Raw genomic sequence first — 25,051 nt, 5'->3', positions numbered from 1 at the left:
CGTTCATAGTTTGCCTCAAAAATTTTTAGTCACCCCATGTACACATTCTTGTGGCTATGCAAATTAGATCAGTTGTTTCATAAAATTAGCATAAAACCAATCTTTATCATTGATATCACTTTAGACCAGTGATTCTCAACCCTAGAGAGCCAAATGCCCCCACTTTTTATAACAAATATTTAATACCATCCCCTTTATTCACTTGAATCTAATTTCATGAGTAACATTTACTGTTTCGTTTTAATGTAAATTTTGAAAAAATCTATAGTTTCTCGTTTTAATTCTTTATTTTGCCGACCGGGCTAGCCAGGTGGGTAAAGTGCCTGCCTGACAACCCAAAGGTCGTGGGTTCGAATCCCGCCTCGGGCTTGGATCAAAGTACTACAAAAACCTTGGGAGGTGCACTATGGCCACAGAAGCTGATGCGCCAACAACTACCAAAAAAAAAAAAAACTTTATAATTTAATGAGATCCTTGCATTTCACATGACTTGGCTAATTTATTTATATTTGGCTCTAAATTTGTTAAAACTAGTCTAAATCTCCTTTCTTACATATTTTCAGATGGTTTCTTTGCTTTGTTAATAATTGTACTACTACTGCACTGAACCCCTTCTACTAAGTGTGATGTTGAAAATGCTCTAATAAGTAATTTAGTTTCTTGCCACAGGAGAGGGAATGAGAGACATTTGTGGATCCAAAAAATTTCATAATCAGTTTGATTAAATTTTACTTTGACCTCAAAATCATTTTGCAACTCAATTAATTCTTCTTGCAAATGTTAACTCACATGTTACACATCTGTTAGAAGCAGATTAATCACCCAATCTGGTATTGTAAGTTCATGCAAATCTTTAAATCTACTTATCATATCTTGTTTAATAGCATCAGTGTGAGAACAATATATTTCGAAATCAGTGTCCTTGATTCTATTCTTATCTAACTGTTGCAAAGATGAAAATTGAGAAAATCCCAGAGACCGAGATTATTTTTAAATAGTGTAAGTTTGTTAATAAATCCTATTATAATTCCTTTAACCTTAATAAAATTAATCTTGTTTCCTTCTCAAGCTGCAAGGAAACAAGATTGATCTTGTTTCCTACTAGCTTGAGAAGAACTTTATTTAATTTTTTGAATATATCTGAAAGAAATGCCACATCATTTCATAAGAATTCAATGCCGTTGCTTAATTTTTGATTAACAGAATCAAGAAATTCTACAACTGTTTCAAATAGTGCAGCATTTCCCAAACTGGGGTCCATAGACCAATTCCAGCGTGTCTATGAAATGGTGGTCAACCATATATATATGCATATGTTATATATAGGGGTTTGCAAACTTTTTTATTTATTTATTTATTTATTTTTTTTTTTGAAGGGGTCCGTAAACTTTTTTGATTTTTGAAAGGGTCCATAGATCTCAGTAGTTTGGGAACCACTGAAATAGTGCATAAAATCTTTTCAAACAATTTACTATTGAGAGCCATCTTACTTCTGTGTGGAATAAAAGATGTTCAAATTCTTCATCATTTGCATTGCACATTTGGCAGAATAATTTGCAGATTATTCTGCCAAAATTCTCTTTCATGAATATCCAAGTATATGTAGTTTTTTTAATGGATCCCCCATGAATGCATACTTACACTGAGTTGGCTTTGCATTAGCAACACCTACCTAATACCTCCATGCCAAGATCTGTACAGGCTGTAATACAGTCTGTTCAAAGATTGGCATGGACTTAACAAGGTAATGTAGGGTGCACTGTGGTAGTGCTACCCATGTGTTGCACAATGTGTCTAGTAATGCCTGTACATTGTCAGGTAGGTCGTAGCATTGAATGTCCTTTTCCAGTGGATCCCCAACTTGTTCAATTAGGTTCAGATTGGTTGAGTTGAGTGGTCATGGGAGAATGGAGAATTCAGAGTCATGTTCCCAAAACTAGTTAGCAACTTGCTGGGCCTTGTCACATGGCATGTTGTCTTGTTGCTAGATGCTGGAGTTGTTCATGTACTGTCATCATGAAGGGGTGTACTTGTTCGGTGACAATGGAAAGTTAAGTGTTTCCATTGAGCCGTTGATTAATGGTGATCAGAGGACCCAGAGCATACCACGTAAAGTGTCCCCAAACCATAATACCACTGCCTTCAGTCTGCCAAGCATGAACAGGGCATCCAGGTGCCATAACCTCATATTGCTTTCTTCAAATGTGGATGCAACCATTAACATGATAGAGTTGAAAATGGGTTCATCAGACCAGGCGATAGATTTCCACATGATGATGATCCAGTGTTGGTGCTGATGTGCCCATGCAAGGCATAGTTTCTTGTGTCTCACAGTTGGCATGGATACCTGTGATGGCCCTCAAATGCCACAGCCTAAAAGAGCTGATGTCTACCACATAGTCCATATGGATATTGGTCATACTGTTTCTATGTTGTACTGGGTGTTTAGCTGGGCCAGTGCGGTGCATCACTATGTTATGAGATGAGAAAATGCTCACCACAGGTGTTGATAACTCCTGTGGTTGAGGATAATATAAAGGAATAGCCAACCATTCTGATAATAACCCACTCTTGGTATTACTGTATACCCCTCATCTCTTTCTCAGAAAAAACAAACGTTAAAAAACAAAAAACTGAAAATTCTTTTAAGATTTCAAAAGTTTCCTTATTTGTAATTAAATCGTGTTCATTTCCAGGATTAAAATGACAAGATGTAGTTGAGATTTATTGCCAAAGGTCTTGGTAGATTTTGCAAGAATAAATCACGTGTTGCCAGTCCTTGATGCCACTGCATAAGCAAGAATCTGTGGAGGTGAGATTAAACTGTAGGAGCTTCACATTCAATGATCCATGCCCTATAATTAAGTATGATGTGCAGCGATTGGGGAAGAACCATTTCTGTACAATGTTGGAACAGGTAACTGAAATTTCAGTCATATGATAGAAGGATAAAGACAGTACGATACAAGATATGGAGAGTATTGGAGATCTCATTCTATTAGAATGAGCTCTCCAATACTCTCCTGCTCATTCTGTTAGAATGACCAGCAGCATGGAAAGCAAGGCAATGGAGATTTCCAGGACTGTTGGGAGTCACAGTGAAACAAATAAATACATGGGCTGTGTTAGGATAACTAAGAGTAGAAACAGGTGCATGTATACTTGAATGTACACCAATGCTAGGAGTATAGTTGATAAATCTGATGAGCTTGAAGTGCTGGTCAAGACATCAAAGGCAGATATTGTTGGGATATCGGAAACATGATGTCACACAGATATAAGCAGTGCAGAATTGGAATTTGGGGAGTACAATGTGTACAGAAAGGATAGATAGGACAGGAAGGGAGGAGGGGTTATGCTGTTATTAAGAAACACAAACTTTAAGAAAATGCATCCAGTTGATGTTGGTGGATAATGCAATGTTGAGTCTGTTTAGTGTGACATAAACACTGGGAAAGGAAAAATGAGAGTAAGTGTGTGTTACAGACAACTTAGTAACAACTTAGTATCCAGTTATATTAAAGGAGGCAGCAAAGGAAATAAGCAAATCCTTAGCCATAATTATGAGAGCTTCCTTGGACTCAGGGGAGGTCCTCATGGACTGGAGGTGTGCAAATGTATCACCAATTCACAAAGGGGTTTCAAAAGGTGACACAAGTAACTATAGACCTGTTAGTTTAACTTGTGTTTCAGGGAAAATAATGGAGTCACTTGTTAGCATTAGCATTAGTACAGGCATATGATGCAAGAAAGCGAGCTTATGCAGCATCAGCCAAAAAAAAAAAAAAACCCTTTCACTTCACCCCTCTGTTCGTTCGAAATACCTGTCCAACTGAGCCTTAAATTTATTTAGGCTATCAACTTCCACAACAAGGGATGGAAGTCTGTTCCACCAACCAACTACCCACTGGATAAAAGGCAAATTTCCACACATCTATCCTACATCTGTCTTTCCTCAATTTGAATTTATGCCCTCTCAGGTGATTATTCTGAGTAAGAGGCAGTATCCTATCACCATTGAGCATGCTCAAACCATTCAAGGCTTTGTGCACACCTCTATCAGATCACCTCGCCGGTGCCTAGTCTCCAGACACTGTAATTTGCAAAACTTAAGTCTTCTTTGTAAGAGCAACTCTTCGTTCCGTTCACTAACCTTGTTGTCCTTCTCTGTACTCGTTCCAGCAGCTCTACATCCTTCTTGAAATGAGGCCTCCAAACCTGTATGCAGTACTCAAGGTGCGGCCTGACCATTGCCTTATACAAGGGAATAATCACCTCCCTATCCCTGCTAGAAAAATTCCTGTATATCATTGATAAGACACCATGAGCTACTCTTGCAGCCCGTCTGCACTGCTCAGAGAACTTCATATCTGCCTGCACAATTACCCTCAGGTCCTTTTCATTCTCTACCACTGTCAGTGTAGTACCACAGAGTTGATACGTTGCTCTGGGGTTGCTATTTCCCATATGTAGTACTTTACATTTGTCGATGTTAAACTTCATTTGCCACCTCTCAGCCCATCTGCTCAACCTTTCCAGATCCTGTTGCAGCAGCATAGCGTCAGTAGCATCCTTAACAACCCTGCCAACCTTTGTATTGTCTGCAAACTTGTACATTAAGCTTGATATACCATCATCAATATTATTTATAAATACAGAAAACAACAATGGACCCAACACTGAACCCTGAGGGACACCACTACTAACATTAGTCCACGATGAGCAGTGTCCATTAATTACCACTCTCTGTCTTCTGCCACTCAACCATTCCTTTTTCCATAGCAATAATTTGCCACCAATGCCACACTGCTCCATTTTGTGCAGCAGTCTTCCATGTGCAACAGTATCAAAAGCCTTTCTAAGATCCAAATATATAATATCAAAGTTATTCCCTGCATCCAATTCTTTTGTGACTACATCATAGTATCCAATGAAATTGGTCAGGCAAGACCTTCCCTTAACAAAACCATGCTGTGTCTGAGCTATAACTGAATTATTCTCAAGATGATCCTGCAGTGCTTCTTTAACCAGTGCTTCCATTAATTTTCCTGGAACAGAAGTTAAACTAACAGGTCTATAATTACTTGTGTCAGCCTTTGATCCTCCTTTGTGAATTGGGGTTACATTTGCACATCTCCAGTCTGTGGGTACCTCCCCTGAGTCCAAGGAAGCTCTCATAATTATGGCTAACGGATTGCTTACTTCCTTTGCTGCCTCCTTTAATATAGGAGGCAGCAAACTGCCTACAGACTGGAGATAAAGAAGTTAAAGAACTGGAGTTAAAGAAGCATTGCAGGATCATCTAGACAAGACTGCAGTAATAGTTAAGACACAGCATGGGTTTGTTAAAGGTAGGTCTTGTCTGATCAATTTTATTGGATACTATGATGTGGTCACAATGGAACCGAATGTCAAAAATAATTTTGATATCATATACTTGGATTTCAGGAAAGCTTTTGATACTGTTGCACATGGAAGACTTCTGTACAAATTTAAGCAGTATGGCATTAAGGGTAAGTTGCTACAATGGATAAAGGATGGTTGAGTGGGAGACAACAAAGAGTGGTAATCAATGGACACTTCTCTTCATGGACAAATGTTATTAGTGGAGTTTCCTAGGGTTCGGTGCTGGGCCCATTGTTGTTTTGTGTATTCATCAGTGATATTGATGAAGGTATATCAGGATTAATGTCCAAGTTTGCAGATGATACAAAGGTTGGCAGGGTTGTTAACAGCAGTAAAGACAGTATGCTACTGCAAATGGATCTAGATAAGTTGGTCAAGTATGCTGAGAAGTAGCAACTGAAGTTTAACATTGACAAATGCAAAGTACTGTGTATGGGTAGCAATAACCCAAAAGAAATGTACCAACTGTGTGGTACTACACTCAGGGAAGTGGAAAATAAAAAATACCTGGGAGTAATTGCGCTGTCAAATATGAAATTTGCTGAGTACTGCAGACGGGCTGCCAGGGCAGGTCATGGAGTCTTTTCAATGATATATAGGAATTTTGCTAGCAGGGACAGGGAGGTGATTATCCCATTGTACAAAGCAGTGGTCAGGCCACACCTAGAGTACTGTGTACAGGTCTGGAGGCCTCATTTTAGGAAGGATGTAGAGTTGCTAGAATGAGTACAAAGAAGGGCAACAAGGTTGGTGAGTTGAACAAAGGGGTGCTCTTACCAAGAAAGGCTTAAGTTCTGCAAATTGCAGCACCTGGAGAGTAGGCACCTGCAAGATGATCTGATTGAGGTATATAAGGCCTTGAATGGGTTGAGCAAGGTGAATGCTGATGGGATTCTTCCTCTTGCTCAGATTAAGAACTTGAGGTGGCATAGATTCAAATTGAGGAAAAACAGTTGTAGAATAGATGTGCAGAAATTTGACTTTAACCAGCGGGTGGTTGATTGGTGGAACAGAATTCCATCTTTTGTTGTGGAAGTTGATAGCATAAATAAATTTAAGGCTGAGCTGGACAGGCATTTGGAATGAATGGAGGGGTGAAATTGTTTTTACATAAGCTTGCTTTCTTGCATCATATGCCTCTACTAATGCTAATGATAATTTTTGTTTAGTCTCCATTTTTTCCTAGAAATTCTGAATAGCATTGATGTAAAGTTCTTTATCTTTTTAGAGAGATGCTGTAAGTGCAAAGAGAAGGCCAGACAGTCATCTAGGTGAACACCAAGGTGTTTGTGTGTGGACACTAAAGAAAGCAAATTTCCTTGATATTTTATCACTGGAGGCCTACAATAATTTAGTCTTCCCTTAAAGGTCATCATTTTTGGTTTTGTCACTGAAACTGTGAGCTTATTTTCAGTGGCCCCGTCATTTAGTTTGGAGAGAATATTGTTTGCAGAAGTTTTTAGATCCCTTTTGGAATTTCTGTGGACAAGAATGGAGAAGTCATTGGTGTAAGCTATTGTATTTATGTTTGTTGGGTCATCATTGAGGAGAAGCCAATGATTTAGGACTAAGTTTCACACTAGCGGCCTAAGATAGACCCCTGGGGCAGCCTTGAGTAATATGTCTGGATACAGATTGGTATTTAGTTGGTACCAAAACAGAGCAATTACCAATTACCAAACGGAGCAAGTACCAAAATGAGAAGGTATAATAACTGAGGGAAATTTGCAGCTCTAAGACAACAACAAAGGACACTCCCCACCATAGTGTATCGAAAACACCTTTGAAGTCTGTAAATAAAATTACAATGTCAGCCATTCCTGATTTTGAGCCTTCAAGCATCATAGACCAGTCCATTCATACACAAGTGGGCGTTGCATGCAAAGCCAACTCATTGTGTGTTTGTTTGTTTGTTTGTTATTTGGTTTTTAGGAGCATTAGCAACCAAGGCCATATTGCTACAGGGATATGCGGTGGTCATTCCCTGACCTTTCTGCATCCTCTGTATTTGGTGGTCACAGGCTCGAGCCCCGGTTTAATCAAGAAGCATGTGATACGCACTGCTGCTCCTGCCCACCTGGCTACGGAGGCGCCTTCATTGTGCGTATGTGTATGCACAGTTGGCTTTGCATTAGCAACACCCCCTTGTGTACGAATGGACTGGTCTGTGATGCTGAAAGACTCAGGAATTAATCCATTTTATTTTTATTTGCCACCAATTTTTGGAATTTTATAATGTGGCTGCCAATGGATGTTTTTTCCCATTAAAATTTGCTACCAGTTCAAACACATTTGTAAGAGATAGTATAATGATACTGTTTGCAACAATTTTTTTATGAATAGTGCATATTTTTTTTTCTTTTGTATGCAAAGTAAGATAGACGCTGATTTTTTTTTCTGTCACTATAGCCTGTGATGGTGATGTTCTCCTGTGAAATTACATTTGTTATCTCAGGATAAACTGACTCACCAACAGAATACAAATCTTGCATAGAAGTTGCAGCTTTTAAACTACACTTGAAACTTGGCAATGTCTCATATTTTATAATGTGAAGTTTAAATACTTTTATTTTTTTTCCCTTTTTCTTTAGTGAAATTCTCTAATCTGTAGTATTAAGATATAGTCATAACGGCAATGGTGTCCTTCCCTCCCTTAATGTAAGTGCAGTCATGGCACTCTGATAGATATTTCAATTCTTAAATTTGAAGGGGCGTGCTCACTTGAAGGTTATTCCTCGAATGAGATATCATTTAAATGTCCACATGTTGCTTATGTCTTATGATGCTAATGATAAGGAATGTGTTTAAATGCCTAAGAAACAAATACCTGTATTTAGAGCTAAGTGAATTTTTCTTTTCTTATTCCATTTTGGATCTAATTCTGATCCAAACCCATTGAATATGCTCGTCTCATAATACCAAAATCTCATAATAATTCTCACGTTCCCATGACATTAGTACTCACACTACTATTAAAATTAACTGACTTAAAGTAAAACGGATTTTTCACTATACTATTTGGTCATATTACATACTTATTTTGTTTGTATGTATAGGGATGTATATAGAAATTTAAAAATTAGAAAATACATATCACTAACAGATATTTTCCATTTTTTAGCCAGCTGTTAGCCACAAAAACAAAAGAAGAAAAGCCTACAATAAACAAGGATGATCGTGATTGTCGCATTACACAGGACTTTTCCCTGTGTAATAAAATGTGTCCTGAAGGGTCCGGGGAATCAGTCTCACCTTATCCACAGGTATTTCAGGCAAGAGTTCAAAATCTTGTTAGTCATTCTGGTTGTGTCCCTCCAAAACCTTGCGCTGAGAATAATAGCAGCTTCACACTGGGAGATAAAACTAATCAGGAATTGAGAAATGGGTCAGATACTGTTGACTCTGGTTGTATGTCATCTGAAATGATCACTCAGGAACAGTTTGGAGAAAATCTTCATATTAATGTGATAGAAGATGGTGTAACAGAATCATTTTCTCCTAAAAATGAAAGAATCTCTCCTGTACGTATGCTTCCGAGAGGAGGAAAAAATAGGGTATGTAATATGCAGTTCATGTAATCTCTCTCTCTCTCTCTCTCTCTATATATATATATATGTGTGTGTGTGTGTGTATATTAAATGTAATTTAAAGTTAAAGTAACAGTTGATGGAAAAATAAAAAATGAATAATCAGGTATGACAAATGCACCAAAATGTGCAAAGCAGGAGTAAAGGATGCAAAAGTATATAAACATGTAAGAATAGATGGAGGTGAAAATTACACAAAGTGCCAAGGACTAGAAGGTTACCCTTCTAGTCCTTGGAAGGATAGTAGAAAAAAGGATAGTAGAAAAAAAGAAGTAATGTAGATTTGAAAAAGGCAAAAGAATGTTAATATCATAAAAGTTATGATGAATTAAGAAAATTATGGGCTGAATTGCAAAGCCAATTTGGAGGTGAAGGAACTGTAAAGTAAAAATATTAATACCAAATAATTAAGCAAAATAAAGTAAAAAAAAAAAAAAGAAAAGTAAAATAAAAAATGGTAGAACTGTCAGATATGGGTGGGCAAATTTAGTTATAAGTCGAATACAGAGATGGCAAAAATGCAAAATCTGATGTCAGCAGAAGTAAATATTGATACATGGTCAGGTAATACATCAGGAGACTACACCTGACCATGTATCAGGAAATCCGTAACCTGACCATGTATCAATATTTACTTCTGCTGACATCAGGTTTTGCATTTTCGCCATCCCTGTATTCGACTTATAACTAAATTTGCCCACCCATATCTGATCACAGCTCTACCACCTTTTATTTTATTTTATTTTACTTTACAGTTCCTTCACCTCCAAATTGGCTTTGCAATTCAGCCCATAATTTTCTTAATTCATCATAACTTTTAGGATATTAACATTCTTTCACCTTTTTCAAATCTACATTACTTTTTTTTTCTACTATCCTTACCCTTCTAGTGCTTGGCACTTCGTGTAATTTTCACCTCTATCTGTGCAAACTTTATCAGACTTACCTATTCTTACATGCATATATATACATACATCTAATTACCCAGGTGTCAAGTGAGCAAGTTTCAGTGATCGAGTAATTCTAAGTGCTCTCTAAAACACAAATGTACACACATTTTAGCCTTTTTTGCAGTGTTTATGAAACTGGTTTATATGTAAGTTGTAAACCTGTATTGTGTTTGCTTTTTTAGCACTTTCAACATTTCTTTGTATGCTGTCAAAAAGAAAATGACAATTTTTAAAAATATTTTATTAAATTAAATTAAACATCTTGAGTATTACCAGATAAACACAATGTAGTATTAGCATAATAATAATGCTCATTATCAAAATTAATTGATGCCACATTGAGCACATATACAAACACAAAAGATATGCACTATCGAATCAGTAAGGAAAGTTTACAAAAATGTTGAATTTAAAAAAAAAAGTGAATTAAAAAAAAAAAAAAAAATCCACTGATAAATGGAAAGACGCTGAGTTGTAAGGAGCAGCATTTCTATCTTCAATGCTTTGAGTTAAATATGAAATAAATAATTATCATCTACAACTATATTGAGCTTGTATTATATGAGTTTAATAAAACCTATTTGTTAAGAATTTTCACATGGTATAATAGTGTTATTTTATTATATAATAAAATAAAAAATGCTGTTTTATTATATAATAAAATAAATCAAATTTTATTTTAATAATCTGAACACGTCCCACAACCAGTCAGCATCCTTTTACTGTTCAAACTCACAGAACCAAATTTTCTTCTTCCTCATTTATTTATTCAACTTCCGTTTTCTGGTACAACCTTCCTTCATATGTATTTCCTGAAAGTTAATATACAGAAGTTCAAGCCTAATGTCAACAAATATCTTCTCTGATCTCCCCAACCTTCAACCCAGTCACAGTACTAAGTAGTATAGGCTCTAATGCATCTCGTGTTTTGGGGTTTAAAAAAAAAGTTATGAACTATTGATGAATTAAGATCTTTCAGTTTGCTCTTATGTGAGCTGTGACCTGTTAAAAAAAATATGTTACTGGTATTCCCATTACTAGCCATGGTCATAATGGGAATGTCAGCTGATGTGGTGGAGGCATCTGCTGTGGAAAGTAGTTCCTCTTTGTTTCATGTTGGATTGTTGTACTAAATGCGTTTTTTGTTTGAATTATTATTTTTGTAAAATGGTTTCTTGCTTTGATTATTATTTTTGTAAAATGGTTTCTTGCTTTGATTATTATTTATATGTTTATTCCTTCATTTGTTAGAAAAAACACATTAATATGTGGTCAAACATAAGTTTTAAAATTCTTGCTCATAATGGTTTTCTGAACTGAAAAATGCAAGCAACCGTTAGTTTCATGTTTATATTTTATGACTATAATTTTGTTTTCTCTTTTTCGGGTATTAATTTTTTTTGTTTTTTTTTAATAATGAAAAAAACTGCAGTTTTAAATATTTTTATTTTTTGTTAAATATTAAAAAATTACATACAGTAAGTACTGCACTCCATTAAGAAAAGAAGAAATATTGGTATGCTGTAAGGAAAAATTAAAATAAAACCAAAAACTTTTTCCATAAACAAAAAACAAAATTGTGCACATGTCAGATTCTGTGTGACTACTGCTGGGTTAAATTCTATCACTTGTTCATATGCAGCAACACTTCTACAGCTGAAACAAAAATTGCAACTCAAACTGAAGTCTCAGTTCCCTTGAATGACATCTAACTGGACTGCTTGCTCAATATTAATTTCAACATAAACTTCTGTATTGCTAGTCTCAAGCAAAGCCAACAATACCCCAATCACAATTCCACCAGATATAGTTCCAATTGAGCATAAATTCTGCTGACCATCAAATATGAAGACCTGGAAGCAAAGGGTAAAAGCAGTCTCATTCTAACCATGTGGTGATATATGATACTGTAAATCAGGATAACTTGATCCTGGTATGTATAGTTTCAGGATTAAATTATCCTGATTTACAGTATTGAACACATTGAAGATGATATATAGAATCAAGCTGCCTAGTATTTCCCAAAAAAGAGAGCTGGCAAGAATTGATCAACCAAAAATGCACCACCTCTCAGATTCAAACAGAAGCAATACATAAACCTAAGTAATATACAAAATTTGTATAATCATTTGATGGAAATGCTGAGGTTTCTGAAGTAATATAGATCATATTTGCAATTTTTTTGCTCAATATAATCCTGCAGGCAACTGTAGTAGTAGTAGTGGCATGTGATGCAAGAAAGCAAGTGTATGAGCTTATACAGCATCAGCCAAAAAAAAAAAAAAAAAAAACACACCATTCCCTCCAAATGCCTGTCCAGTTCCTCCTTAAATTTATTTGACCTATCAACCTCCACGACAGATGGAAGTTTTTTCCAGCAATTAACCACCCACTGGCTAAAGACAAATTTCCGCACATCTATTCTACATCAGTCTTTTCTTAATTTGAATTTATGCCCCCTTAGGTTCGTAATCTGAACAAGTCGAAGGATCCCATCAGAATTCAGCGTGCTCAATCCATTCAAGGCCTTAATACACCTCAATCAGATCACCGTGCAGGTGCCTAGTCTCCAGCCAAGGCAATTTGCAGAACCTAAGCCTCTCTTGGTAAGAGGATCCCTTCATTCCCCCTCACCAATCTTGTTGCCCTTCTCTGTACATGCTCAAGCAAATCTACATCCTTCCTAAAATGAGGCCTCCAGACCTGTACGCAGTACTCAAGGTGTGGCCTGACCATTGCCTTATACAGAGGGACAATCACATCCTTTTCCCTGATAGCGAAATTCCTATATATCATTGACAAAACCCCATGACCTGGCAGCCTGTCTGCATTGCTCAGAAAACTTCATATCTGACTGCACAATTACTCCCAGGTCTTTTTCATTTTCTACCACCTTAAGTGTAGTACCACGCAGTTGGTACATTTCTCTGGGGTTACTTCTACCCATATGCAGTACTTTGCATTTGTCAAGGTTAAACTTCAGTTGCCACTTCTTAGCCCATCTGCCCAAATTATCTAGATCCTGTTGCAGTAGCACACTGTCATTACTGTCATTAACAACCCTGCCAACCTTTGTATCATCTGCAAACTTCGACACTAAGCCTGATATACCTTCATCAATATCATTGATAAATATATAAAAGAACAGAGGACCCAACACCGAATCCTGTGGGACTCCACTAATAACATTAGTCCACAAAGAGCAGCACCCATTAGTTACCACCCTCTGTCTTCTCCCACTTAACCATCCTTTTATCCATTGTAGCAACTTACCATTAATACCATTCTGCTCCAATTTGTACAATAGTCTTCCATGCGCAACAGTGTCAAAAGCTTTTCTGAAATCCAAATATATGATATCAAAATTATTTTTTGCATTCAGTTCCTTTGTAACCACATCATAATATCCTATCAAATTTGTTAGTCAAAACTTTCCCTTAACAAACCAATGCTGTGTCTGAATTATTGCTGCAGTCTTGTCTAGATGATCCTGCAATGCATCTTTAACAAGTGACTCCATTATTTTACCCGGAACAGAAGTCTTCAGGAAACAAATTTAGTCACAAAAGTAAATGCCATTGTAAAAGGCTATAATGTATGTAAGCGAGATCAAACCATCTCAAGTGACCCTCATGGAGGGGTAGCTATTTTGGTAGACTCAAGGATTCCTCAAACATATCCCATCATAGACATCTTTGGAAGTTGTTAGAAGTGGTTGCAGTTTTCATCATGATTCACTTAGCAGTAGCACGGTAAAGGATTATGCAAGGTGGATGTTTATGGTGTGTGTGAAGGGTACAACTTGTTTTATGGGCTCAACAGTAGGTCACTGTGCAACAGTATTCATCGCAATACAATATGGGGAATACACAATATCCCAAATGATGATACCTGGCACACTCAGACATATGGGGTTCCATAGCAGATGAATAAGAGACTCTCCTCACCACTGATCATCATCCACAGTGAATGCTGTGGTGTCAACAACATGCTACTGGATATTAGAGGACTGGAAATGAGTGTGCTGGTCAGATGAGTCCAAATACGTGGTGTAACACCCCAATGGATGTCTTCATGTGTGGCGTAAGCAACACATGTCGATGGACTCATCGTGCATGATGCTCACTATCCTCACAGGTGGCAGTGGTTGCTTAATATGGTGCATGTTTTTCTGGAAAAAGAACTAGGACCCTGGTGCATGTCAATCAATGTTTCACTGGTGTGGTCTCTTTTTTTTTTTTTTTTTTGCATTTGTGTGTGTTATTCTAAGTTGGTATCATCTGAACTGTGGTAGCCAAATCCCTGCTTGCACCTTCACGATGGTGGGACTGTTAGTAATCCTGGATATAACCTCCATGCACAAACACATGGTGGGTGACCACCCAGGTGTGAACCAACGTAAGTAGGGGTCGAGGTGTGGCGCTCACACCACATGGAGGAATGCCACCCTTTGTGTTACCAGGCAGTACTAGGTGGTAGATGACTCTCATCAACTGGTGCAATACCACCACTTTGCTTATTGGAGGCTTGAAGTGGTGGAACCCACGTTTAGTCTCCAGAGCTAAGTTCCGGTCAACCCTTCCCCATCTCTTCCATCATGCAGTGTGATTGATGACTTTTGAGGTTATGAGGAACGTCGTGGTGAGATCCAATCTTCCTTACATTTCGAGGGTACAGCTCTAAAACGGTGTTCGCAGGCCGGCCGCTAGTTAGTACACCGGACTGAACCTATTGGTAACTCTCTAGGAGACTTCCCGATCAGCTAGTGTATAATCTTGCTACTTCTACTCTGCCAGATACTGACTGGAGGGAGTCCGAGTAATGTGTAAGCGGGGGACATTGTCGAGGCCACATTATATCAAGGATCTGGGTATATTCTTACCATGTGTACGCCATAACCAAAAAATTTCATTACTTCATACAGCATGTCTCACGTACTTTTTCTTACCATTGGATACACCATGAATTGTCAAACTAACAGAGTAAGCTTATCTGCGAAAAGATCTAAACCTCACAAACACTTTCTAATTCATTTCACAAATAAACGTGGTCTCAATTCTAATCTCAACGATGTCCATTTCCACCTGCAGACTGCCAAATCCCATGTACTTTTTCTGACAGAATCTCAGTTATCAGTTGATTCAATTACTGCTCATCTCAGTTTCCCAAATTATTCGCTCTATGATTCCTTTCACCTCAAAGGTGGTACTTCTGCATATGTCCATTCCAATATTCCCTGTCAAAGAATTGGCAATTTGGAATCTCCTCTCTTCGAACTTCTCTGGCTTAAACTCTCTCTACCTCACTGTGTCAAATTCATCTGTTGTCTCCAACTGCACTAATCACTTGGAACTCTTTGACTTCCTCTCTTTGCAACTTTACTTTCTCCAGTCCAACTTTCCTAACAGTGAGGCAATTTTCCTTGGTGATTTTAATGTTCACAACTCCAACTGGCTTCCGTTTTCTGGTCACACCGACCCAGCTGGTCGAGATTCCGAGGCTTTTGCAATTACTAATGACCTTGCACAGATTGTTCATTTATATACAAGAATAACGGACAATCCTAACCATACAGCCAACACCCTTAATCTTTTTCTCACAAACAACCCTTCTAAGTACACGGTTGAAGTGAGTGGTCCTTTAGGCACCTCAGATCACAACTTGGCGATTGTCTCTTCTCCAATGGGGCGCCTCCGTAGCCAGGTGGGAAGGAGCAGCAGTGCATAGCACACTCTTCTTGATTAGACCGGGGTTCGAGCCCGTCACCACCAAATTGGTTGGTGGAATAGACTTCCATCCCTTGTAGTGGAGGTTGATAGCCTAAATAAGTTTAAGGCTCAACTGGACAGGTATTTTGAACAAACAGAGGGGTGAAGTGGAAGTGGGTTTTTTTTTTTTTTTTTTGGCTGATGCTGCAGAAGCTTGCTTTCTTGCATCAAATGCCTCTACTAATGCTAATGCTAGTTGCGAATGCTCCTAAAAACCAAATAACAACAACAACAGTTCCGGTCAACCTTTCCCTATCTCTTCCATCATGCAGTATGATTGATGACTTTTGAGGTTATGATGAACGTCGTGGCGAGATCCAATATTCCTTACATTTCGAGGGTACAGCTCTAAAACGGTGTTCGCAGGCCGGCCGCTAGTTAGTACACCGGACTGAACCTATTGGTAACTCTCTAGGAAGCTTCCGGATCAGCTAGTGTATAATCTTGCTGCCTCTACTCTGCCAGATAGTGACTGGAGGGAGTCCGAGTAGTGTGTATGCGGGGAGCATTGTCGAGGCCACGTTATGTCAAGGATCTGGGTATATTCTTACCACATGTACGCCATATCCAAAAATTTCATTACTTCATACAGCATGTCCCACCTACTTTTCCTTACTATTGAACACACCGTGAATTGTCAAACTAATAGAGCAAGCTTATCTGCGAAAAGATCTAAACCTCCCAAGGACTTCCTAATTCATTTCACAAATATACGTGGTCTCAATTCTAATCTCAACGATGTCCATTTCCACTTGCAGTCTGCCAAACCCCATGTACTTTTTCTGACAGAATCTCAGTTATCGGTTGATTCATCTACTGCTCATCTCAGATGCCCAAATTATTCGTTGTATGATTCCTTTCGCCTCAAAGGTGGTACTTGTGCATATGTCCGTTCTGATATTCCCTGTCAGAGACTTGGCAATTTGGAATCTCCTCTCTTTGATCTTCTCTGGCTTAAAATCTCTCTACCTCATTGTGTCAAATTCATCTGTTGTCTCTACCGTTCTCCCAACTCTACTAATCACTTGGAGCTCTTTGACTTCCTCTCTTTGCAACTTGACTTTCTCCAGTCCAACTTTCCTAACAGCGAAGTAATTTTCCTTGGTGATTTTAATGTTCACAACTCCAGCTGGCTTCCGTTTTCTAGTCACACCGACCCAGCAGGTCGAGATGCTGAGGCTTTTGCAATTACTAATGACCTAGCACAGATTGTTCATTTACCTACAAGAATACCGGACAATCCTAATCATACAGCCAATACGCTTGATCTTTTTCTCACAAACAACCCTTCTAAGTACACGGTCAAAGTGAGAGGTCCTTTAGGCACTTCAGATCACAACTTGGTGATTGTCTCTTCTCCAATGGAACCTTTATCTCATGGCTATTCCCAACCACGTGTTGTTTGGCATTACAAGAATGCAAAATGGGATGACCTGCGAGACTTCTTTTCTTCTTTTCCTTGGTCGGATTACTGTTTCAAAACTTCTGATGTCAACGTTTGCTCAGATCGTGTCAGTGAAATTATTCTTGTAGGAATGGAATCCTTTATCCCACACTCCACTTTAAAATCTCGTCCTTTATCTAAACCTTGGTTTTCCAATAAATGTGCTAATGCTGTCCAAGAGAAGAATGTTGCATATCGTAATTGGCTTGTTTCTAATTCTTCAGTTTCATTTTCTGCCTACACCAAAGCTCGCAACAGTTGTAAAGCAGTTATTAACCAGTCCAAACTAGAGTTTGAACAGGCTAAGAGTAGAAAACTTGCTTCTTGCCCTAATGGTAGCCGAGCATTCTGGTCTCTTGCCAAAGCTATTGGTCGCAACTTTTGCCCATCTTTACTCCCACCTCTGTCCAAACCAGATGGTTCTGTTGCCACTTCAGCCAAGGATAAAGCTGACCTTCTAGCATCCCATTTTTCTTCCAGCTCATGTATTAATGATCTTGGTAAAACACCTCCCACCATTCCCAACACGCTCCATTCAATGCCTCCTGTGGTCTTCCGTCAAAAGGATATCAGAAGGATTTTGATGAATCTTGATGCTAAGAAAGCTCCAGGTCCTGATGGTATTTCTCCACTTGTTCTCAAAACCTGTGCTCCTGAACTTACTCCTATTCTTTGCCGCCTTTTTTCACTTTCTTATTCCAAAGGCGTTTTTCCTTCTGCTTGGAAATTTGCTCATATCCAGCCAGTTCCTAAAAAGGGTGACAAATCCCTCCCATCCAATTATCTTCCCATTGCAATTACTTCTACTCTTTCTAAAGTAATGGAGAAATCAATTAACCGCCAACTCTTAAACTACCTAGAAACCTTCCGTCTGATCAACGATCACCAGTATGGATTCCGTCAGTGTCGATCCACTGGAGATATTCTGGCTTATGTTACCCATTTATGGACTAATTCAATGGAAAGGTTCGGTGAAACACAAGTAGTTGCTCTTGACATCTCAAAGGCTTTTGATCGTGTTTGGCATAAAGGTCTTCTAAACAAACTTCCATCTTATGGTTTGCTAAGTGTTTTTAGTAATTGGTTATCCAGTTTTCTCTCTGATCGCTCACTGAGGGTGATGGTAGATGGCTCTCTGTCTTCTAACTTCTCTACTAATTCCGGTGTCCCCCAAGGTTCAGTTCTTTCCCCCACTCTTTTCCTCTTGTATATCAATGACCTTCTTCCATTGACTGGAAATCCTATCCATAGTTTTGCTGATGATAGCACATTGCATTCAACTTTCCATTTTGAGAAACCTTGTCCTGCTCAATCAGCTTCAACTTCTCGAAAATCTGCTACCAATTCCTTAAATGCCGATCTTCAGGTAATTCTCCAGTGGGGCAAAGACAACTTAGTTGATTTCAACCCTTCTAAAACTCAGTCTTGTCTTATATCTCGCAAAAAGGATTCTTCTACTCCTATGCTTATCTTTAGTGACACTCCGATTTCTAGGCAAAATGATATATCTCTTTTGGGGATTACCCTGACTTCTAATCTCTCTTGGCACAAGCACATTACAAATATTGCTTCCTCTGCATCTAAAAAACTTGGTTTTCTCTTTCGCTCTCGGCGTTACTTTTCTTCCAAACAGCTGCTCACTCTGTATAAATCGCAAATTCGCCCTGCCATGGAATATTGTTCCCATATCTGGGGTGGTGCCCCCAAAACCTCTCTCCGGCTTCTTGATTCCATTCAGAAGAGGGCAGTTAGGTTAATTAATGATTCATCTCTAACAGAGTCTCTCCGCCCGCTTTCTCATAGACGCACTGTTTCTGCTGCATGCCTCTTCTACAGATACTTCCATGGGCACTGTTCTTCTGAATTGGCTTCTATAATTCCTGCTCTCTCTTTCAAAACAGTCCGAACACGTGCCGCCACCAGCCAACATCCATTTACTGTCCAACTTCAAACCCACAGAACCAACTTTTCATCTTCCTCGTTTATTCATTCAACTGCCGTTTTCTGGAACAACCTTCCTTCATACGTATTTCCTGAAAATTACAATCTACAGAAGTTCAAGTCCAATGTCAACAAATATCTTCTTTCGTCTTCTTAACCTCAAACCCAAGCACGGTACTAAGTACTATAGGTCCTAATACCTCTCGTGTTTGGGGTTCACATAAAAAAAAAAAAAAAAAAAAAACAGCAGCAGCTTTATTCCCTAAAAATGAGTAAAATATTTAAAAGGTGTGAAAAGGAAGCGTCCTGGTGAAGACACTACAGATTCAGAGAGAAAAGGAAAAGCAATATCGATAAACAGAGGCGAACTAGGTCAAAAATTCTTACCCGCGAAAATTTGTAGTGGCCTCATATTAGCATTTATGACCAAAATCACACTGGCCTCCGACCCACCGCGGTTTCCCTGGTAAGGCATATGGCCAGTCCGCCTCTGTCGATAGAGAAAAAAATATGAAATTGTGAAACACTGAGCGAAATGAAAAACCATGTGATATTGCATGTGCTATAGGCCTAATTGGGGCAATGCAGAGCATTACAAAGAATGCAGAGAAAAATTTAACCCCAGAGGCTCACATCTGGTGAGTATGGGCTTGGCACACCCAGGGTCCTGAGTTGGATATCATCATTCTCTTTCTTGGTGATTCCTTTCTATTTCTGACACTCTCTCTCTCTCTCTCTCTCTCTCTCTCTCTCTCTCTCTCTCTCTCTCTCTCTCTCTCTCTCTCTCTCAGGGTAACTCGGGAATTTTTTTTGGCCTGTGCAGCATAAGCCTCAGACTTCTTTGCACCATATGGAGGCCCCAAGTGCCAAAATATGGAGGATGCGGAAAGGCCAGGGAATGACCACCGCATATCCCGGAGCAATATGGCCTTAGTTGCTAATGCTCCTAAAAACCAAATAACAAACAAACAAAAATCTTCTCCAATGGAGCCTTTATCTCATGGCTATTCCCAACTTCGTATTTTTTGGCATTACAAGAATGCAAAATGGGATGACCTGCTAGATTTCTTTTCTTCTTTTCCTTGGTCGGATTACTGTTTCAAAACTTCTGATGTCAATGTTTGCTTAGAACGTGTTAGTGAAATTATTCTTGCAGGAATGGAATCCTTTATCCCACACTCCATTTTAAAATCTCTTCCTTTATCTAAATCTTAGTTTTCCAATAAATGTGCTAAGGCTGTTCAAGAGAAGAACGTTGCATACCGTAATTGGCTTGTTTCTAATTCTTCAGTTTCATTTTCTGCCTACACCAAAGCTCACAACAATTGTAAAGCAGTTGTTAATCAGTCCAAACGAAAGTTTGAACAGGCTAAGAGTAGAAAAGTTGATTCTTGCCCTAATGGTAGCCGAGCATTCTGGTCTCTTGCCAAAGCTATTGGCCGCAACTTTTGCCCATCTTTGCTCCCACCTCTGTCCAAACCAGATGGTTCTGTTGTCACTTCGGCAAAGGATAAAGCTCTCCTGCTAGCATCCCATTTTTCTTCCAACTCGCGTATTAATGATCTTGGTAAAACACCTCACACCATTCCCAACACGCTCCATTCAATGACTCCTGTGATCTTCCGTCAAAAGGATGTCAGAAGGATTTTGACGAATCTTGATGCTAGGAAAGCTCCTGGTCCTGATGGTATTTCTCCAATTGTTCTCAAAACCTGTGCTCCGGAACTTACTCCTGTTCTTTGCCGCCTTTTTTCACTTTCTTATTCCAAAGGTGTTTTTCCTTCTGCTTGGAAATTTGCTCATATCCAGCCAGTTCCTAAAAAGGGAACAAATCCCTCCCATCCAATTATCGTCCCATTGCAATTACTTCTACTCTTTCTAAAGTAATGAAGAAATCAATTAACCGCCAACTCTTAAACTACCTAGAAACCTTCCGTCTGATCAACGATCGCCAGTATGGATTCAGTCAGTGTCGATCCACTGGTGATATTCTGGCTTATGTTACCTATTTATGGACAAATTCAATGGAAAAGTTCGGTGAAACACAAGCAGTTGCTCTTGACATCTCAAAGGCTCTCGATCATGTTTGGCATAAAGGTCTTCTAAACAAGCTTCCATCTTATGGTTTGCCAACTGTTTTTTGTAATTGGTTATCCAGTTTTCTCTCTAATCGTGCACTGAGAGTGACGGTAGATGGCTCTCTGTCTTCTAACTTCTTCACCAATGCCAGTGTCCCCCAAGGTTCAGTTCTTTCCCCCACTCTTTTCCTCTTGTATATTAATGAACTTCTTCCATTGACTGGAAATCCTATCCCTAGTTTTGCCAGTGATAGCACATTGCATTCTACTTTATATTTTAAGAAACCTTGTTCTGCTCAATCATCTTCAACTTCTCGAAAATCTGCTACCAATTCCTTAAATGCCCATCTCCATTGGGGCAAAGACAACTTAATTGATTTTAATTCTTCTAAAACTCAGTCTTGTCTTATATCTCGCAAAAAAGGATTCTTCTACTCCTATGCTTATCTTTGGTGACTCCGATTTCTAGGCAAAATGATATATCTCTTTTGGGGATTACCCTGACTTCTAATCTCTCTTGGCACAAGCACATTACAAATATTGCTTCCTCTGCATCTAAAAAACTTGGTTTTCTCTTTCGCTCTTAGTGTTACTTTTCTTCCAAACAGCTGTTCACTCTGTACAAATCACAAATCCGCCCTACCATGGAATATTGTTCCCACATCTAGGGCGGTGCCCCCAAAACCTCTCTCAGGCTTCTTGATTCCGTTCAGAAGAGGGCAGTTAGGTTAATTAATGATTCATCTCTCACAGAGTCTCTCCACTCGCTGTCTCATAGACATACTGTTTCTGCTGCATGCCTCTTCTACAGGTACTTCCATGGGCACTGTTCTTCTGAATTAGCTTCTATAACTCCCGCTCTCACTCTTTCAAAACAGTCCGAACACGTGCCACCACCAGCCAACATCCATTTACTGTCCAACTTCAAACTCACAGAACCAACTTTTCATCTTCCTCGTTTATTCATTCAACTGCCGTTTTCTGGAACAACCTTCCTGTGTACGTATTTCCTGAAAATTATAGTCTACAGAAGTTCAAGTCTACTGTCAACAAATATCTCCTTTCATCTTCTCAACCTCCAACCCAAGCACAGTACTAAGTACAGTATAGGTATAGGTTCCAATACCTCTCGTGTTTGGAGTTTAGATAAAAAAAAAAAAAAAAAAAACTTGACAAATTTCAAAGCTGGCTGTGTAAGCATAGTGTAGGTCTGTAAATGTTATGTTTTTTGTGACACATCACAAAAAACATAAACGGCTGTTTTTCTACCCTTGTCTTCCAACCTCAGCCACATGGAGCCATGCCTGGAACTACCATCCAGGACAGTTCTCACACTGGACTTTCAGAAAATTCTGGAGAAATCCAAAAGAAACATTGAATGAAGTAGGAAATAGTTGGCAAAGAGTGGGATAAAATGGAGGTGAGCAAGTAGACAGAAAGGTAGGGCCGAAAGAAGGATACATCCCCAAGAAAAGTAGAAGTTACAAGAACAATAAAGAAAAGTAAAAGCAAAGAAAGTGTGGACAGGGGCATCCGGTAATTCCACCCCCAAAGGGACCAGCAGAAGGGTTCCACCATGGACTATCAAGGTCAGCAGGTCCCCAAGAGGGTTGTCTATCATTCTACTCTGAGCAAAACATCAGAGCCAACAAAGATCCCACCCAACTGGTTTGCAGGGTCAGCAGAAGCAAGCAAGTCTTGCAGAGTTCCAACTCTTGGAGGTAGGGGTCAGCAGTTGACAAGTCTTGTTGAGATGTAGTGGATCAGTAGTCCAGTTTAGTGAGCAGTCAGTATAAATAGTGAAGTCTCAAGTCACTATCTTTGTGGATCGATATTGGTAGTAGAGTTTGTCAGTTGGTAAGCACATACAGCACAATTAAAATGGTAAGCAAAGTTTGTCAGATGTAACCCAGTCCAGGTGGGTCTCTTCAGGTAGTGCTTGTCAAGTCCATATGGAGAAAGCAAGTAGATCCTCTGTTAAGATACCAGGAGAATTCGTTCAGGGTTATGGGGGTTGTTCAGCACCAGATGTCTTCTTCTCTTGAAGATTTCGTTGGCACATAGTGTGAGAAAGCATTGTAGTTTTCCCTGGAATCTAGCAAATTGGGTGCCCCCTTGAAGTGAATAAACCTTAGTTAGCAACTGAAGTGGCTGCTGAAGATCAGCATAGTGTGGACATTCTATTAGTATGTGCTCCTAAGAGTCACAAGTGCAATAGCGAGTTTGAGAGAGTAGAAGTCATCCAGCTTGGCATTGAGGCTACTGTGTCTAATGAGGATATATGTTGCATGTAATCCTGGGTTGAACCATGAGAGGAACTGCTTATTAAGCTCCTTGACTGCAGGGATAAAGTAGAATGTGATTTACCAAGTAGGCTGTTGCTCCAGTTCTGCTGCCATATTTGGACAAGCTGGGCACAGATTCTCCTCATTTCAGTCACTGGGGAGATGGTCAGGTCCAGAGAGACTCCATTTATTTCTGCCATGATTCCAGTTCTCATGATATTTGAGATATGAATGCATGATCTCAAAGTGGATGGGCAATTTTCCACAGCCTGCAGTGCTAGAGTGGAGATGGTCAACAGGCCCTGGACACTTAGGAGGATTATCTTCTGTTCTTGAGTTAGTTTCTTGTGGACAGACTTGTTCTCAATGCAGTATCCCCATCTGTCGGCACTGAAGGTCAAAATAGACAGGCATAGACACTTATAGTAGATCCTGAGAGTGGGCTTTAGGGCCCCAATTTCTCCATGTAACTCTAGTCATCATTCCAGTTACGTTCTTGATATTTTCTTTGAGGTAGTCACAATGCGTTATTGAAAGAGTTGTTGTCATCCAGTATTATGCCTAGGTATTTTGTGTGTTCTTGTTTATTTGATCTGGATACATCTGTACTTTACTCTTGGTGGTTGTTGGGTGTTCATTGTACCCTTGATGAGCATTTGTGAGGTCTTGGTGGTGGAGACTATTAGTTTGTTTACTTCGCTCTGCTCTGCAAGCTCATCCAAGATGTTGTTGGCAGCAGTCTCAAGTTGAAATCTGGAATTTCGTATACAGCAGGGTATCAGCATAAGCCAGATTGCTAATATTGTTGTGGGTTCTTTTCAGCCATTTATCAAAGAAGACATTCCAACAGAGAGGCTCTCGAGCCTTGAGGACATCCTCTGATAATGTGTCTGTTTATCTGGAAATTGGTGGTTCTCACAATGAGGCTTCTGTTGTTGAGGTAACTGGACATGAGTAGGTATATGGATTTGGATATTCTCACCTCCCTGAACCTCTCCAGGACACTTGGCCACCAAACGGTGTCAAAAGCCCCTAGCAAATATGACCACAGATATGAAATACATCCCCTAGGATGTATTTCATATCTATGTTTCTTGCATTAAGCAGAGCATGAATTGCATCCTCCATACAGCAAACCTTTTTGAAGCCAAATGCTGGGAGTATGGAAAATCCTTTTCCTGGTAGGTTACAGAGAACCTCTGAGCCAGTAATTTTTTTTGTATTTTGCCAGGGACTCTAGTGATCCTCTGGGTTGTCTTTCTTAAGCAATATTTTAAGATGAGTGCACTTCCAGATGGTGAGGAAGACTCCATCACACAGGCAAGAGTTGAAAAGGTTTTGCTTTATAGCTAGAGAGAAGTGTCAGAGCTTTTTGATGACCTCGACTTCAATTTGGTCTAGACCTGGGCATTTTCTAGGTTTAGTTGTAGCTATTGCACTTTCAATTTCCTCTCTGTCAAAGTTTCTTTTTATAGGGGTTTCCCTGATAGGCAAGATCATCAATACATATATCAGTTTGGATGTTTGATTCTTTTCTACTGTCATTTCAGTTAATAACAGAGTCCAGAATCTTTAAAGTCGATTGTTCCCAC

At 39.1% G+C, this 25,051-nt stretch overlaps 1 protein-coding gene across 1 annotated transcript in view; it reads left to right on the top strand.

The window, feature by feature from the left end:
* The window catches only part of LOC150074908 (uncharacterized), a 108,291-nt gene that overhangs the window by 74,207 nt on the left and 9,033 nt on the right, over nt 1–25,051 (top strand). The window contains exon 5 of the mRNA XM_090389379.1: nt 8,528–8,960. Coding sequence (XP_090245505.1) covers nt 8,528–8,960 — 433 coding nt within the window. The remainder of the gene's footprint in view (nt 1–8,527; nt 8,961–25,051) is intronic.

This window comes from Mastigoproctus giganteus, unplaced genomic scaffold, assembly GCF_048544385.1.
Source record: "Mastigoproctus giganteus isolate SK-2022 unplaced genomic scaffold, ASM4854438v1 scaffold_15, whole genome shotgun sequence".
NCBI classification, from domain to species: Eukaryota; Metazoa; Arthropoda; class Arachnida; order Uropygi; family Thelyphonidae; genus Mastigoproctus; species Mastigoproctus giganteus.
The sequence above is the reverse complement of the archived record's forward strand: the minus strand, read 5'-3'. Positions and strand labels throughout refer to the sequence as shown.